Source organism: Acanthopagrus latus, chromosome 17, assembly GCF_904848185.1.
Source record: "Acanthopagrus latus isolate v.2019 chromosome 17, fAcaLat1.1, whole genome shotgun sequence".
In the NCBI taxonomy this organism is placed as follows: domain Eukaryota; kingdom Metazoa; phylum Chordata; class Actinopteri; order Spariformes; family Sparidae; genus Acanthopagrus; species Acanthopagrus latus.
In genome coordinates, this window is record NC_051055.1 from 16230693 (window position 1) to 16247192 (window position 16500).

General features: G+C 42.6%; 1 protein-coding gene across 1 annotated transcript; it reads left to right on the top strand.

The window, feature by feature from the left end:
* Positions 1–26: 26 nt before the first annotated feature.
* Positions 27–10936, top strand: skap2 (src kinase associated phosphoprotein 2). The gene is made up of 13 exons (XM_037075351.1): positions 27–204; positions 603–708; positions 1000–1025; positions 1806–1904; positions 3269–3349; positions 4130–4213; positions 4369–4493; positions 4844–4907; positions 5024–5122; positions 5320–5394; positions 6747–6859; positions 10480–10583; positions 10708–10936. The coding sequence occupies exons 1-12, from the start codon at positions 165–167 to the stop codon at positions 10570–10572; spliced, it is 1005 nt and encodes a 334-aa protein (XP_036931246.1). The 5' UTR covers positions 27–164; the 3' UTR covers positions 10573–10583; positions 10708–10936.
* The last annotated feature ends 5564 nt before the right edge of the window (positions 10937–16500 follow it).

A 16500-nucleotide genomic window follows, 5' to 3' on the forward strand; every position in this document is an offset into this window, starting at 1 on the left:
GTGTTGAACAACAGAAGTGTGTGTGGTCAGTCATAATTAGCACATCAACTTCCGTGTATCGAGGCACCACCAGCACCGCTGCTGCTGCTGCTGCTGCTTCCGCGTCACATGAACCTTCAGCCCGCCGGACGGTCCAGAGCTGCCCGCCACAAACACCCAGCACCATGCGCCCCATTCCCGAGGAGTTAACGACGCTCATTGCAGGTAAAATACGCGTGAATTCATGCGTGTTGTTGTCTGTCTCTGTCTCTTTTATGCCTCGTTGCACAAAGTCCAGTTTGCTCAGAGAGCGTTTGGTTAAAAAGAGGAAGCGCAGACTCAACATGGATGACTCAAGTTTCAGACTTCTTAGCGCTGCTTTTCCATTCATGCCATCAGTCAAACAATACGCAGGGTTGACGTCAAAGCTGCTAACTGCTGGTGTGTGTGTGTGTGTGTGTGTGCGTGCGTGCGTGCGTGCGTGTGTGTATTATTGTGCTTGGAAAGGTAAGACGATCTCCAGCAGTAAAAAGGCTGGGCCACTTGCCTGCCAAGTAAAACACCACAATCACCAAGTGATATCAGATTGAGTGAATGTTTTAACCTGCTGTTTTGTTGTTTAGATCTAGAGAGTTTCCTTTGTGATGGATTAAAAGGGGAAAATCTTAGCAAGAAGGCAAAAGAGAAGAAGGAGGCCTTCATCAAGCGGATTAAAGAGGTCAAACTGAGGTTGGTTTGTTTCCCGTGTTGGAGGTTTTGGACACTTGAAGTCAGTTGTTCTCAAACATGGATCAAAAGTTAGATCTTGCACACCATCTGATCACCTGATAAGGGTTTTACTTTTATATGTTTTATGGCAAAAAGTGCATGAAATCCATGGATGATTACAAACTGCCTTGGACCCCCTCCAGGGTCACCAGACCCCACTTTGAGAACCACTGACCGATTCAAGCTGATTCTGAAAGACACTAGACCACCCTGTCAACATATTTAACATCTATTTACGGTCTGCCCCAACAGTTTCCCACAAGATTTCAAGGACAAAAGTGAGTGTTTTGTTTACTTCTATTAATATTCTTGAGGTTGATGTGTTTAAACAAATTGCACCAGTGGTTCCCAACCTGCAGGTCAGGACTTCCACATCAATCCAGATCATCAAGAGTGTACCAAAAATGGTGATAAGATATAAGAAACCTTTTTTTTTCTCCCCCCACAAAAGTGATCATAACTTGTCAGACTTTTCTCTATCTATGGTGTTTTTTTTTCCTTTTCTCGTGAGTGCTGTTTAAAGCTCTAAAAATGAGCTGTTCACACCTTCTAGATACGCACCTAAGGCTGGGAACCACCAAGTTACACAGTGTTACAAAAAGTAACCAACAGTCATATTTAAGTGAAAGGAAAGATATGGTGTTGAAATATAAACTTAGTAACAGTGAGAGTCATATATATGCATAGTAATTTAGTGAAAGTCTTGCATCTGATATTACATGTACTCAAGTATCAAAAGTATAAAGTAAATTGTACACATATTTACATGAATGCAGATAATGTATGCTATAAGATGACTGCTGAACATTTTTTAAAAATTACTGGAACAAGTGTTTTTTTTGTGTTTTTTTTCCATCAACTGATTGCCAATAAAATAAATTAATTTAAGAATGTGCAGCAGGTAATCTGCAAAGTAACTAGTCTAGCTATCAAATACATGTAAAGGGGTAAAAGTGGAGGTAAAGTTCAGAAAATAGAAAATACTCAGGTCAAGTACTTCAGAATTGCCACACAATAACATGCACCATCACTACGCTGACATGTTTGCCCCCTCATAGGTGGAGATGACTCAGAAGAGGAGGAGGAATTTGACAGCAACAACGACGGAGGCTCGCTGCAGTCTGAGCGCACAGACAAGGATGAGGAGGCCTGCGAAGGTTAGCCACAAGCCACTTAGCAGACGTCCAGAGCTGACTCGCTAACTGCTAACACGTCGCGGATTAAATTGTCGAAAATTGCATCTTGGCGTTAAGATATACAAATCTCGGGGTCTGCTGCCGGAGAAAGTGACTTTGAGTGGCACAATGAGGGAGACATTCCAACTGTAACTTGGCAACATACTTGGGAAGCAATTTAGGGGCACACATGCTACTCCCACCGCCTCCTTTCAGTCCACCCCTCTGACAGCTAGAGCACGCTTTATGGCTCTCAGCCGCGGTCTGGGAAAATTACCGCCACGGCTGTAGTTTGAGGAAAAAACGCTCCTCGATATACAGTAGCTTTAACCTCGTACGCTATCATGGCAATGTACTGTGCGTTCGATTCTGTATTTACCTTTTCCCATGATAGAGTATCAGGGAAAGCCTTGTGAAATGGTGATTAGGGGTCTGGAGTTTATGGGCTGTAAGCAGCTGCCAGCTTTATGGCTGCTCTTTCACACAAAGCAACTTTGACACAGCAGTTGAACATTTGCATTGAAGTTGCTCACTGTGAGGGGGCATCTCCTCCAGAGGCGTGCAAAGAAACATTGCTGAGTGGAGCCTCTGTGGCTTTTCGCCGCTCGTTTTTTAACATCAGCCAAACAAAGACATGATAGCAAAGTCTTCTGTCTGTCTATGTTCAAAGCTGCTACAAGGAGCTTTTCTTTTTTGTTGATCCTGGCAGCCCCTGTGAAAGAAAGTGGGATGTGCGCTCAGATCTTGATCCAGCGGCTTTAATCCTCAGCACTTTGCCATAAAATATAGTTATAAGTAAAAATAGTAAATCGTTTTATGACTTATTCGACCTGCTGACAGTCAATAAGAATAACAATAACTATAGTAGACATAGCCAATCTTCTCCCTGGTGGTCTAGTTTAGGTAAATCATATAGAGGCATCAGTATCAGCCGGTCGTTGGCTCATGTTAGTGGACTCCATTTCTGAACGAACGTTAGCTACTGTTGCTCTCTGTTAGCAGAGCACAGAGAGGCACTGAGACGAGGCTGTCAAAGAAGAGCGTTAACCTGCTGTTGCAGAAAATCCGGCCTGAGTCCCTCACTCAAAACTCCACAGTCCAGCGGCATTAAACAGCTTAAACAAATCATCCACAGGCTTGTGTAGGCAGCCGAGAGTCAGGGGGAAGGTCTAGTTTTTCATGTCACGTTACAGTCTGCTCACATTTGGCCAATAATGAAGTGATAAATACATGTAAATTGCTACAAATGGCATAACATTAAAGCCCCTTTAAACACACTATGAATGGATGATGTGTTCAGAGGGGACACTGAAGCCACTTTGCTGGGCTCCTCAACTCTGTTCCAGGTGCCCAGCAGTCCCCACCCGTGGCGGCTCAGGACCTGACGTCTGTCTTCAAAGCTGGATACCTTGAGAAGCGCAGAAAGGGTGGGTTCTCTGCTAAGAACATACATACATGACTGTTTTTTTTCTATATGACTTGTTTTTGTATGTTAGAAGAAGAATGACGTAGACATGACGTAGGTGCAAGGTCATTAGAAAACGGCATCAATGAAGAAAGGCAATGTCTGTGCACTCGGAGCTTAGTCAGTTCAAAATATTTTTAAAATTGGAAACCACACACAACAATATTATATTCAGTTAAATTCATGTACAGAGGTTGGGTCTTATTGTAACACCATTCTATAAAAGGTTAGATTGCAATAAGGAAAAAGACACAACAGTTGTTTTTGCAACATTTAACAATTTTTCCTTTTGAGAATTAAACAAATATATGTACAGTTGCACAAAGGATAACAAATAAATCCCCTCTTTGTTTTTTTACTTGTTTTTTGGGATATACAATGTGCGAGCCATGCTTTCAGTCCTGGTGACAGGCTTAGGCAAATCAAGATAAATCTTGAAACCAATACAGGACTGTAAATCATTGACTGACAGCTTCTTCAAGTCTGTCATGTGAGGATATTCAAATTCACCTTGATTCACAATTATTATCCTGATATGTGACATATTTTATTGTAATTCATGTTAAAGTCTTTTAACGTCCCATCCCACCATTCTGATTTGATATTATAAAGTGTGCAGTGCAGTTTTTCTACAATTTTTTTCTTCTTTTTTTTTCACACACGGCTCTAATTTATCCTAATCAACAAACCAGATACTGATCTATCCCTACCGTGCTGAGATTATTCAGTTTTCCCTCCACAGATCACAGCTTTTTTGGCACCGAGTGGCAGAAGAGATGGTGTGCCCTCAGCCATAACATCTTCTACTATTACGGCAGTGAGAAAGGTACTACTTTGGCTTTCCAGTCAATTATGAAAGCGATGCTGTTGGAGTTAACGTGAGTGGATGGAGACGCTGCTCGCTTCCACAGAGTTGACAGTGACATTGCAGTCGTCGTGTCTGAACCGTTAATGATGGTGTTTTTAATTTCCTGCAACCAGACAAGCAGCAGAAGGGGGAGTTCAATATCGACGGGTACACTGTCAAGATGAACAGCACCTTACGCAAGGACTCAAAGAAGGACTGTTGCTTTGAGATTTCGGCTCCAGACAAGCGAGTCTATCAGGTACGCTTGTCTGTTGGTGATGCTTTGAGTAACTGCGTCCCAAATTGAAAAACAGAAGTGGACTTGAGATGTGCCATGTTTAAGACTTGGAAAGGCATGTGTGTACATGCACTTCATTAAATCTTTATTTTTAAAACCCATTCATTCATTTGACACTGCTGCCTTTTGCCGCGGCTCAACCTGACACGCATATTTAAAAAGTCTAAATGAGTCTTTCTAACATTCGGGCTCTTCCTTGTGGAACATTTTACTATGCATAAATGCAGTATTATTTGTTTATGTTAATTAATATATGTAGACCTGCATATTGCACTGACTGCAGTCTTCATTTCTGTCCTCTTTCATCACAGTTTTGTGCGTCATCGACGAAAGAGGCGGAGGAATGGGTGAAACAGATAGACTTTGTTTTGAAAGGTTTGGACTGTTTTTAATCATAGAAATATTCACAACTTTAGTTCCTCCATGAATTAAACAATATTCTCTAAATACTTTATCATAAAGCCAAACATGCTACGGTCCTCCGTTTGTAGATATGACGGGCATCATCCCAGAAGATGAAGACGAGTTGGAACAGGAAGTGTACGATGATGTTGGTGCAATCGATGAAGACATCTACGAAGAGCTCCCTGGTACTAACACACATTTCATTCTGTGACAATCTGTATTATATATATGATGCCGTATAGAACATGGAGACATTGAATGCATCTCTTTGGTATTGTATATTTTCCTGTCATTGCATATTTCCCTGTCCGCTTATTAGTCAAAGTATTGTGACCTTTTTGCTGCACACTCATCTATCACCATCTCTGCTTGTTTTCTCCAGAGGAGGAGATGCCTACTCCAGCAAAGCCTCCTCCAAAGGTGGAGCCACTGAGCAAACCTGCTCCGCCCGCTGCAGGTACAGCACAGAAACATGTTCGACTGTTGATGTATTCAGTTTGTGGGGCCGAATGTAGTAACACTGGAGGGTGGACTCGAACTGAACAAATTGCCGTTTTGTCACATAGTTGTGTTCGTGCTGTGAGCAGCTCAGCCTTCAGCCACAGTTTAGAGAAATGACGCTCAAAGAGGAAGTTCCTCTGAATGTGCGCAACTGAAAGTTAACACAATGCTGGAAATAACTCTGAGGCCAACTTCCTTGTACAATAAGTGACATATTAATGTTCTGCAAGTGCAAAAACACTGTGATCTCTCTCTCGATCTGCTGTAACTATGGAAACACCCCAGTGACATACAGAAACACCATCAGAGAAGAAACACTTTGGCACTCTGGATCGATAAATAGGCTCAGTGGTTGAAACTAAAGAATATAGTAAAACATTCTGATATCAAAATTAGGCAAATATAAAAAAAAAAGTCTTTTGTAGTGATCTCTCAAATGTGTTTATCAAATATTTTAAACAAATAGAATGATGGCCGCATATTTACTGTTTAACAATAAACTTTTATCTTAAGTGACATAAGAGCACTTAAAGCTCCAGTTGGTGAGACAGTTGATTTGTTGGTCTCATTGCCAACTTGTGTCGTAATACACACGTAATACATCTAAATGATTTCAAATTGAGCTAATTTGTCCTTTTTATTAGCTGTTGTCTTTTCCATGTTCAAATAATAACACATTTCTATATTGCAGTGTAGTAGTGTAGGGTGGGACGTGGATTTCCTGTATTTGAGTATCCATTTCTTTTAATGAAATTGATAAAAAAACAGAATAATCCAACCAGCAATCAGAATTTCCTTATTCCACCGTGTTGTCCTCAAATATCTTGAGTCTGGAACCCAAAAAGATTCAGTTTAAAGCAACAAAAAAAAGCAGAAAATCCTCAAAATTAAATAAAATACTTGAACATCCATTACCATTGCAGGTTAGTTTTCTGTCAGTCCAATAGTCGACCACTTTACAATGACACTGCAAATTAAATTGAATGTCACGGCTCGATAATAGTAACATTTTTAGTCTTTTGAACTCTTTCACCTCCATCAACATTTTTAGTGTGTTCCAGCTATGAGCGGTGACTCCTTCTATTCACTGCAGTGCAAGAATAGCTTCCATCACAGCATGAATATCCTCCAAACCTGCTTAGATTAGTCTGTAATATGAACTTGGCTCACAGCCTCCTTTTTCTGTTTTAGGCTCCCCACTGCCTCCTGTTGGTTTTGCTGCATACAAACAACCACTGCTGCTAAATGTGATTACCCTCAGTAGGAAATAAATGAGCTATTATCATCTCCTTTCCTTTTTCTATCCAGTTGATAAGAGCACAGACTACCCCAACTACTACCAGGGCATATGGGACTGTACGGGGGACTTCCCAGACGAGCTGTCCTTCAGACGTGGAGATGCCATCTACATCCTGAGCAGGGTATGGTCAGGGAATCTTCTTTTCCCTGAATGAGTGTTTTCTTGAGGTTATGATAAATCCAGGATTAGCTGAAACGCAGCTGTAATGCAGAAGTTGTGAGATGAGGTTTGTAGTCAGAGTGGTTCTGCTGGCCTCAGACCACCTAAAGTGAGTTATTCCTAGGCCCTCAGAGGAACTGTCTGTTCATATCCTTTACTGGCAGCATCTGGCCCACCGCCTGGAGGTGGACGGCTGATGGTAAGAGGCAGACTGGCCTCGGCTCTCTCTCTGGCACTGTGATGGGGATTAGTTGTGTCACAACGGAAACTGTTTTAGTGCTGCTGGCGGACGCTGGGCTTAGCTGGCACACGGTGCCATTCCATCACTTCCATCTGGACTGTTTCAGCACGCTGCCATGCCGGGCGACGAGCAGCCCTCAGCCCACACACCTCTCAGACGTCTCCCTCACCTCGCCAAATAGGAATGTGTGTTCTCAGGAAACCCAGGCTCAGTCCGCCACTCTATTCAGAGCAGGTGAGGACGTGTAGTGGACGCACAATTTCCGAGGCTTGTCGACTAGGTGTGGGTGCCAGGTATTGAGAACTGAGGTGCCGTTCTTTACCTTTATTATGTAACCAAACAGGAGCCCTTTTGTGCTCCATATGAACGCAGAATTTGGATTTCTTTGTGATGCATTTAAATAGCTTCATTTTGAACATCACAATGCAAAGTGGTTGAGGAATCTTATGCTTTTACAGCTGAATGAGGGCCCTTTGGTTTGTGTTATAGGGAAAAAAAATGAATAGAAGCAAAAACGTGTGAATTGTGCACCAACTAGACTGGCTTTATTTCCTTTCTATGGAGTCAAAGTGAGGCACAGTGATGTTAACTGGCCAGGCTTGTTTCCAAATTCAAGTCTGCCATCTAGTGGCACATAAAAGCCATGAAGATTCAAAACACATTGAGCTCCAAACATTATTTATTTATAAAAACCTGAATTATAATTTTGACTAATCACTTGATTTCTTTTTCAGTCAGCTGTACAGATGTAGACTGAATCTAGATGTTATTTTCATTCATAACTGCTCGGTTTTGATTTCTGACCCATTGAATAAATAGTCTGAAACATTTTGGAAAATTGGCCAGCAGCACAAAATCAAGATAGCTGGCATCCGCTTTTCACACATGTGTTTAGTAAATTGACTTTAAAAAGAAGTGATTATCAAAACTGTACATTTTCTGTCCCCCAGCTAATTGATCCATTGATTCTGCACTAACCAAGGAAACAAATGCACAAAGCAGACAGACTCATCGATGCTCAATGGCCAAATGCCTGTTTATGACTCCCTCTTCGTGTGTAGAAAAGGACCAAGAATCAAGTTGCCCTTTCACTCAGACTGGGAGTGCCATTAGCTGAAACCTTGGTGTTGGGGGTTGTGGCCCGCTGCGAGGGCAATGACCATAAAACCTGTCTGGACTGCAGCAGCCAGCTGCAGCTTGAGGGACAGTCGACTCCCTCCTCCCTCATTCTCCTTTCTCTCCCTCCTCCCCTGCATCCCTCCCCCATTCCACCGGCCAGGAATAGCTGTGGTGTTACAGCTGCGCGACCCCCCAGTCAGGACCTGGGTGTTGATTATAGGGGTGAGTGAGGGAGAGAGTGTGGTGTCCGGATATGCGCTGCACCACCCCCTTCATTCAAGCAACAGCACATAAAACTAATAGAAAGATGTAACATCTCACTTAACCTTAATGGTTTGATAAAACATAAACGCTGTCCCAACATGTCGCTGTCGTCATCGTGCCTGCAGGGATCTTTGTGCATCGGCCCTCGAGCGTTTCGTCCAGTGCGCGAGCAGTCGAGTGATATTGTCCAGTTTTTGAGGTATTTGTGTTAATGTGTGTGTTGTCACAGTGTGTGGTGTCATTAGCCTTCCACAGCTCTGTGTACGCGCCCTCATGTTGTGTCCCGCGCTCACTCAAGCACGACTTATTTGTGAGCCAGAACTACACAATGAGGTGTTGCCGTTTTCAAAGGCTGGCTGCAGGAAGTCATAATGTGCGCACACACACTCATTCTCGCACTCTCTTAAACACACCTCGCGCCAGTCTGCCCTATCATCCCTTGGGGGGCTTGTCAAATGTGGTTTTAATCGTGTGACACATTCGTGAAAATTTGTCTGCATTTCGTCTGATGCTGAATTTTTAGTTTTTTGTTCATGAAGTTGTGACACGGACAGTAAATCAAGCACCTTTTTTTTTTGTCTGACCTGATGAACGGCCCGTCACCGCGCAACTGCCGACGCGAGACATCACTTCTTGTGAATGTAATCTCGCTCAGCCTAATGCTACCATATGATCACTTACATCCATTAATCTCCCCTGGGAATAACCGGACACAGATGTGGTCCCTCCCCGTCCCTGAGTTTTGGCATCGATTTGAAACATTGTGCAGGTTTCTCTTCCTTCAGCCTTGTCAGGACGTGATCTCCAGTGTTGATTCATGTCCAGGGAAGACTTTGATGTGAGGTCAGGCTCTTGGCCAAAGAGAGAGAGAGAGAGAGAGAGAGAGAGAGGGAGAGAGAGAGGAGTATCCTCCCCTTGGTCTCAGATCTCCCCTCACAGTGTCCTCCTCACATCTCAGCATGCTGACAGCCATTTGGAGCTATTACTTGTCATGCCGTGACAGATTTATGTGTGATGTGCTCTGCGCTCACTGAGGTTGTTTTGTGTGGAGTGGAGGGGAGGTGCGTCCACTCCCAAGGCAAGCCAGAGACCAGGGAATACGGATTTGTTGATGTTGTTTTGGAGGTGGGAATGGGTGGGAAATAAGCACAGAGAGAGAGATATGGGGAATGACAAAGTTCCCCAACCTGACACAAACCAAGGAACCTAAGAAAGGCGTTATTAGGGTCATTACGTCACTGAATCTTGCATTGGTGCCAGACTGTGGTGTCAGCTGTACTGAAGTTTATGGGAGATGCATGGAAAAATGCACTAAAACCCAACATATCTACATCGTATGAATTCTGATGAGGAAATACCTCCAGAAAAAAGAAAGAACACGCTTCAGACTAGGTGAGGGATGGACTTTTTTTATCGACTTTGTTTGCAAACTCCTGTTCGCAGTGAAATTCCACTCTCATCAGCGATATTTGGTTGGATCTGCCCTGTCACAGTATGATCAGCCCTGTCAGTCACTGGGGGAAGAACTCTGTCCCTAACCCTCTCTCTGAAGTGTGTCCTTTCTTTTTCTGGAGGCACAGACTTCAACACAGCCAGCACCACAATCTGGCTACAAAGCAAGACTCACTGACGTAATGACCCTTCCTTCTTTTTTAGGTTCCTTGACACAAACCAGGATGTTGTGGCTCTTTAGTTGGCCTCCTAAAAATACAACTTTCTGTGTCATTTACTCCAGAGGATTGTTTTTCAAAGTAATTTTGCTGCTTTCTGTACTTAGGGACATTTCCCATCAAGATGAGATTCACATTTTAAGATGAACTTCAACCTTGTACCATAATGAATAATAGTTGCATTTACTTCACTAAAAGTTTGGTGTTGTTTTTGTGTGTTAAACAGTGAGGAAACGCATTTCCTAAGAATATTCTATCTACCCTCTTAATGTCTCCACTTTGTTACAGGAGTACCAGAACTTTGGCTGGTGGGTTGGAGAGAAGAACGGAAGCATAGGAATCGTCCCCAAAGACTACCTGATGGAGCTTTATGTTCTATAAATACAGTCCTTGTAAGTTTGTTTTACCTAATGGCTCCACTGAGCACATTTATTTGTCAGTACAAAACTAAAGGATCAAAATGTGTAATGGGAATTATTCTCATTTAATTAAGTGGTGCATTCGTGTCATTTTCAGGATCCTCATTCCTATCCCATTTCAACTGCAAGAGACTGAAGACGGCTGAACGAAAAGATTTTCATATGACTGAAATGCCTGTTTGAGTATTTTTCTACAGTAGCTACACTTTACACTGCTTCTTTGTATTTATTTTCTTTCCACAACAGCATTTCACCTTGAGCCTGTGGCCAATTTTGCATTTGCAAAAGTCCAACTGAATAAAAATCTAAAGGTGTGGTGTACCAGAGCTGTTTTCATTATTTAACCTGCTAGTTGAGCCACAAGGTGGCAATAGAGTCTCTTCAAAGGTCATAGATTACTGTGACACAGAGGTTCAATGAAGGAATACTACTCTTTCTTTCTTTCTTTCTTTCTTTCTTTCTTTCTTTCTTTCTTTCTTTCTTTCTTTCTTTCTTTCTTTCTTTCTTTCTTTCTTTCTTTCAATGCCTCAGGAGACATATTTTGAAATGATGTTCACAAAATTTAACAAAACGATTGTTACATGTAATTTACAAGAGACAGGAAGAAGAGGGTCTAGCAGTAACCAGTTTAAAATCACCTACACAACTATCATCAAGGAGGTTTGTTGGAAAGAAACAGTTAACAAGCGTGGACATAAGGACTCGTTGCATTCATCATTAATACTTTAGCCTATTAGTCCCTTTATTCGCCTTCTGTAATGCTGTGCAGCTAACATCAGGTCACTGTCAATATACAATCCTTTGTGCACACCAAACTATACACAAAGATACATGAAAAAATAATCTATTTAAAATGACTTTATTCATCTGGTCAGCACTTTTGTTCCAAGCTTCAAAGGGACACTGGGCCTTTTTTTTTATGACACCTGAGAGACTTTGCTGGGCAGAGGATCACAGCGTGGCAGATGGTTGGCTGCGCTGTGTGCCTGAGGTGCACTAATAAGACAGCCACCCACACAGATAGCAGCGATGCTTATCACCCTCTGAGGGGCTGTTTGACAGCAGGCGGGGTGGCGTTAGCTGGGCATATTCCAGCGAGGTTACATACATACTGTACGTATCTTTTTACAGCCTCCTCACTGAAATACCAAACTTACACAAGAATTTGATCTATTTGGGTAAAACGACACTTTTTTGGTTTGCTGCAGACAAAAGCGGCCTTGTCAAGGTTTCCTCAAGGTTGGCGAGAAAATGGGAAGGAAAATGTGGTCATTAACCAATAACTCACTGTATCTTTTTCCTCCCTCTTCCCTCTATTTTTTTCCTCGCTCCTGTCTCTCTGTTTTGTTCCTGTTGAGTGATGAGCTCGTCCTCTGTCCTCTGGGTGACATTCAAAGCCGACATAAATCCTCCTCTTTACGGTATAGTGCAGCGATAAAGCCTCTCTGCTAATTGGAGGTGTAATGAATTACCATAATTAGTTATTGAATATACTACATTGGATATAGAGAGGAAATGCGTTGTTTTAGAGCAGGAGTGAAACAATATGAATGTGAACATTACTGACACTGAGTGTGTGCACTTCCATCATAAAGGCTGATTGTAAAAGACTTAAAACACATTTTGATCATGAATTTTGGATTTAAAACATAAACACAGATATTTCTCTACTCCTGACCTAGCTTGGTGTTCCCCCTAATAGTCCTCCCTGTAATATTAGGCTGTGGGTGAGGTTGCCAAAGGCAAGTAAGGCTAAATATTGCCTCTCATTTTTATGTGCCAATAAAGGATTTCCTTAATGGATGTCAACTACACCCACCATCCCCCCACGTTACATTTGGACAGCCATATCCTCAGAATATACAGGTTCTTTTATTGCAATTTAACATCAAGATATAATGTTTCATAGATAAATGCCAGGGGGCCATTAATCTAGCGAGCACTAAATTACACTAATGATACCAGAATATCACTAATTAATACTTGCGACCATAAAGATACACTTTTACCGGCCAAATATATATAGATTGAGCTGCTGAGTAATAATAAATAAAGTTGGATTTGCTGAGAAAGATGATGGAAATATAAAACACCATTTCCATTCAGGACAGGACACATTCGCAGTCGTTTAACGCTGACAATCGGGCACTCAGGTGTGCTAATTCTTACACAGCCTGACAATTACAACTTTGTTCATCCTCCTGTTAATGCGCACCTTCCTCTCAGGACAGTATCCTCACACTAATATCACGCAGACGGCTGCCCGTCTTTGTTGAGGACCATCATGTACCTTTACCATTTTATACCGTCACCCCTGGGGTTGGTGAGGAGGCTAAAGACTTGATCTATACCACTTTAGAGAGGTGATCTTGATCAAGCTGTCAGCTGTTTCTGCTGCTCTTTAACCGGGTCACTCGGCCGTAGATCACAGCACAGCTTCATAGAGAGTTTCTGTCAGGAATAACACTGCTTTATTTATGTGGTATCCCCTGGCATTTTGCAGGAAATGTATTACCTCTCCAACTGGCCCTCTGTCAGCATTCCATTAAAGCCTCTCCCCCCCGTGGCCTAAATCTTAAAATCCGAAATAGACACTTTTTAAATGCAAGTCACTCTTAATTGAGGTCAGTTTCTGTTAACATAACTCACGGCAGCTGACAAATTAAGGTTTCCTCAGCTGGCTTATGACATTGTGAGAAGACAGGATGCATTTAAAGCGGAGGCTAACGGAGACCATGACAGGCTGCTCTGAAAATTCATATTTCTTGGAATTTGAGGCTAAAATTTCGCTCTATTCAATGATTTTTCAGTATCTGATGTATAATGTTGCGAGTGGAGGGCCAGAGTTAGTGGCAGGCCAGTAAATGTGGGTGTAGATGGGCCATTTATCACAAGCGCCCCACCCACCTCTTTCATGTTACCAAAGTCTGTACTTTCCCTGCGAGCTGCAGAGAGTCACAAGAGGAAACCACGCTATCCCACACCCAAAAAAAACACTTGATCTGCCTTAAATTAGTTAAATAGCAGTACATGAAAGTAGAACAGTTAAATACATAATATGTGAGATTTCTGCATTCGAATGGCTAAAAACAACTGCGTCATTGTTCGATATTTTGTCGAGGTCATCATACCAGATGTTCCCAGAGATGTTCCAACTTCCAGGAGAGAGTGAGAACGTTGGGAAGAAACGTATAAAAACTTTACCTTGTCAGTTAACACATCTGCCAGAGTCACATAGATGGATGTTCATTGTTTACAACTCCCATGATCCCACACTACCTATGTCTTTTGTTTTGTTTTGATTGACAGACCCGTAGGTAGACGTTACATACTGAGTATGTAAGAACATGGGATGTAAGCCATCAAATATGGCGGCAATAGTTTGGATGCCTTCATCATTAAATATCCGTCGTTGTTGCTGCTAAACTGCTGTTACTTGACCTGATTTAATGTTACTGCTGTCCTGTTGCTCATGTTTGTCTGCTTATGTCTGTTTTTGAGTTGATTTGCGCGTCATGTCTGTCCTTAATTGCGTTTGTTTGTTGTTGTGTTGCTTGTTTTTGCTCTGCTTTTACTGCCGCCTAAGCCGGCATTCTGCTTCCCCGGTAATTGTCATGCCTTACATCAGTGTTTTTCCGTCCTGTTCCTGGCGGCCCCCCTGCCCTGTCTGTTTTTATGTTTCCCTGATTAAAATGATCCGCTCGCCATCAAGCTCTGACAACGACCCGTTCATGAGAATCAGGTGCGCTGGAAACATCTACGACATGCAGGGAAGGATTGAAAATCACTGCCTTACATCATCATTGTTGTTGTGAGCTTGGTTCTCCAGTTTAAGGCTGACTTTAGGTTGGCAACATCACACCTGGCCAGGGACTGCAGATAACCAGCCCACTGGCTGGTTCTGGCGTGTTTACCTCAATGTTTGATAATGTGCATTGTCCCTGAGAGGTAAACTGAACAATTTGAAAAAGATTACCTGAAGACCTGAAGGCCGGGAGCTGGAGAGGAGACACAAATGTCTCCCCTTTTCTGAAAGTTCAGTTTCTGGCCTTGAAATCATCACCATCAGCCCCCCTACAGTGTTTTTACGCTGATGAAGCTGCAGGTTAATCATATCCAGTGTTGTTTAAAGCACCAAAAAGGCAAAATATTAAGTAGCAATGAAATGTTACTTTATGATATTGTATTGAAATTCACCCATAGAGAAAGTGCTCGAGTTAAATTCTAAAAGTATTTCATATAAAATGGTACTTAGACAAATCAGTGTTTTAGGGTTTTTTTTTTTTTCAGTTTTTATTTCTGATTCGATAAATTAATCAAAAAATGAACTACTCTGGCTCGTGTGTAGCATGTAATCATACAAAATAACTGGTAACTGAACTTAAAGTTATCAAATACATGTAGTGGAGTAAAAAGTACAATATTTGCAGCCAATTATGTATAAAATCGTCTGAAACTAAAATTTGTTTTTGTTATCTTAGTGAGTCTTTGATATCTACAGAGGGAGTGAGTCCGCCATGTTTCTACAGTGGCCCAGAAAGGACAAGCCAAACACTGGCTCCTCAGGATTCCTTTCACATTTCTTGCTTTTTAAGCAGCCAACATAGTAGTGGAGGGCTATAGGAGAGCTGTCAAGTTTGCAGTCTGGAAACACACTGCACAGAGCCTGCACACGGCACCTTTAAGTGCAGTACTTGTGTAAATGTACTCAGTTACATCCTATCACTGGTCATATCTCTTACTTCCTACTTCCTACGCATCACAGGTCTCATGTTCCTGGGTGCGGAGCTGACGCCCTGGCTGTCAGGCAGGGCAAAGCTATGTGCTGACATGTCATTTGGGATAAATCAGGCTTATCAAAGTGACAGGTGTTTGTCCACCTGCTATAAACATCTCCCACGCCGCGCTCCTGCCCCATCTCCTCGCACATTATTTACAAGGATCCAGCCTCCGTACTCTGGCCCTGTTTACTCTGTGGCCGCGACTCTAATATCAGGTCAGCGCTCCGCCACTGATTTACTCTACTAGTTAGTGAGGTGAGTAATGACCCTGGATGGTCCGGGAGGATAGTTTGTAATCAGGGGAGGTCAGAGATGCCACAGATGCTCTAACTGTAATTACAGCCCTTTCTCTACACTGTGCCTCTCACACCTCACTGCAGTTGACTGACTGCCCATCCAAACTGATCTCTCCCCGTCTCTGTTTCTCTTCCGCCCCCCCACAGAGTTGAATGCCCCTGGTTCCATGACCACACATTCAGGTGGAGGTGCCTTCTCAGTGTCAGGTCTTGATATAGCAGCTACTTTTTTGTAAGACGGCTCCCTGACAGAGGAAGTGAAGGTGTGAGGGGTCGAGTTACAGGAGCTAGCTGAGTTCACTGTGACACTGGATACAGCATACTACTGCCATGTCAACTTTGGTATATATCCAAGTACAGGTCCTGCCAAGCTACCCTGAGCTAATTTAGTGCCCAGAATACACGTACCAGTCAGTGTGGAGTGGCCATGAACAAGTGCAGAGGAGACTAACAAAGCTACATCAACAGGGGAACATGCTTTAAGAAGCTAAATACAGTATTATATATCATATCTTGATTTCTTTTCTCCTGTTGGTCACTCTCTGCCGCGCTCTTTTGTCAGTGCAGCTTGTGGCTGTTAATGTCACGACCGTGTCCTTTCACTCACTGTAAATCTTTTTACAGTTTGGACTAATGCACTTATGTCACCAATGAATTGGCTTTTCTTGGCCTGCTGGATATTCTCTCATGTCACTTGAACTCACCGTAAGAGCTGATAGCCGGCCACGTAATGCTGCTGACAGTCGCTGCTGACTGTCGTCCAAATGACATAAATAAATATGACCAACATTTGTAGCAGGGTTAGAAAACTGT

Coding starts and splice junctions, on each gene's coding strand:
- skap2 (XM_037075351.1), top strand. CDS start 165: ATGCGCCCCATTCCCGAGGAGTTAACGACGCTCATTGCAG. Junction 1,026..1,805: donor ACAAGATTTCAAGGACAAAA/GTGAGTGTTTTG, acceptor GCCCCCTCATAG/GTGGAGATGACTCAGAAGAG. Junction 4,214..4,368: donor CTATTACGGCAGTGAGAAAG/GTACTACTTTGG, acceptor TCCTGCAACCAG/ACAAGCAGCAGAAGGGGGAG.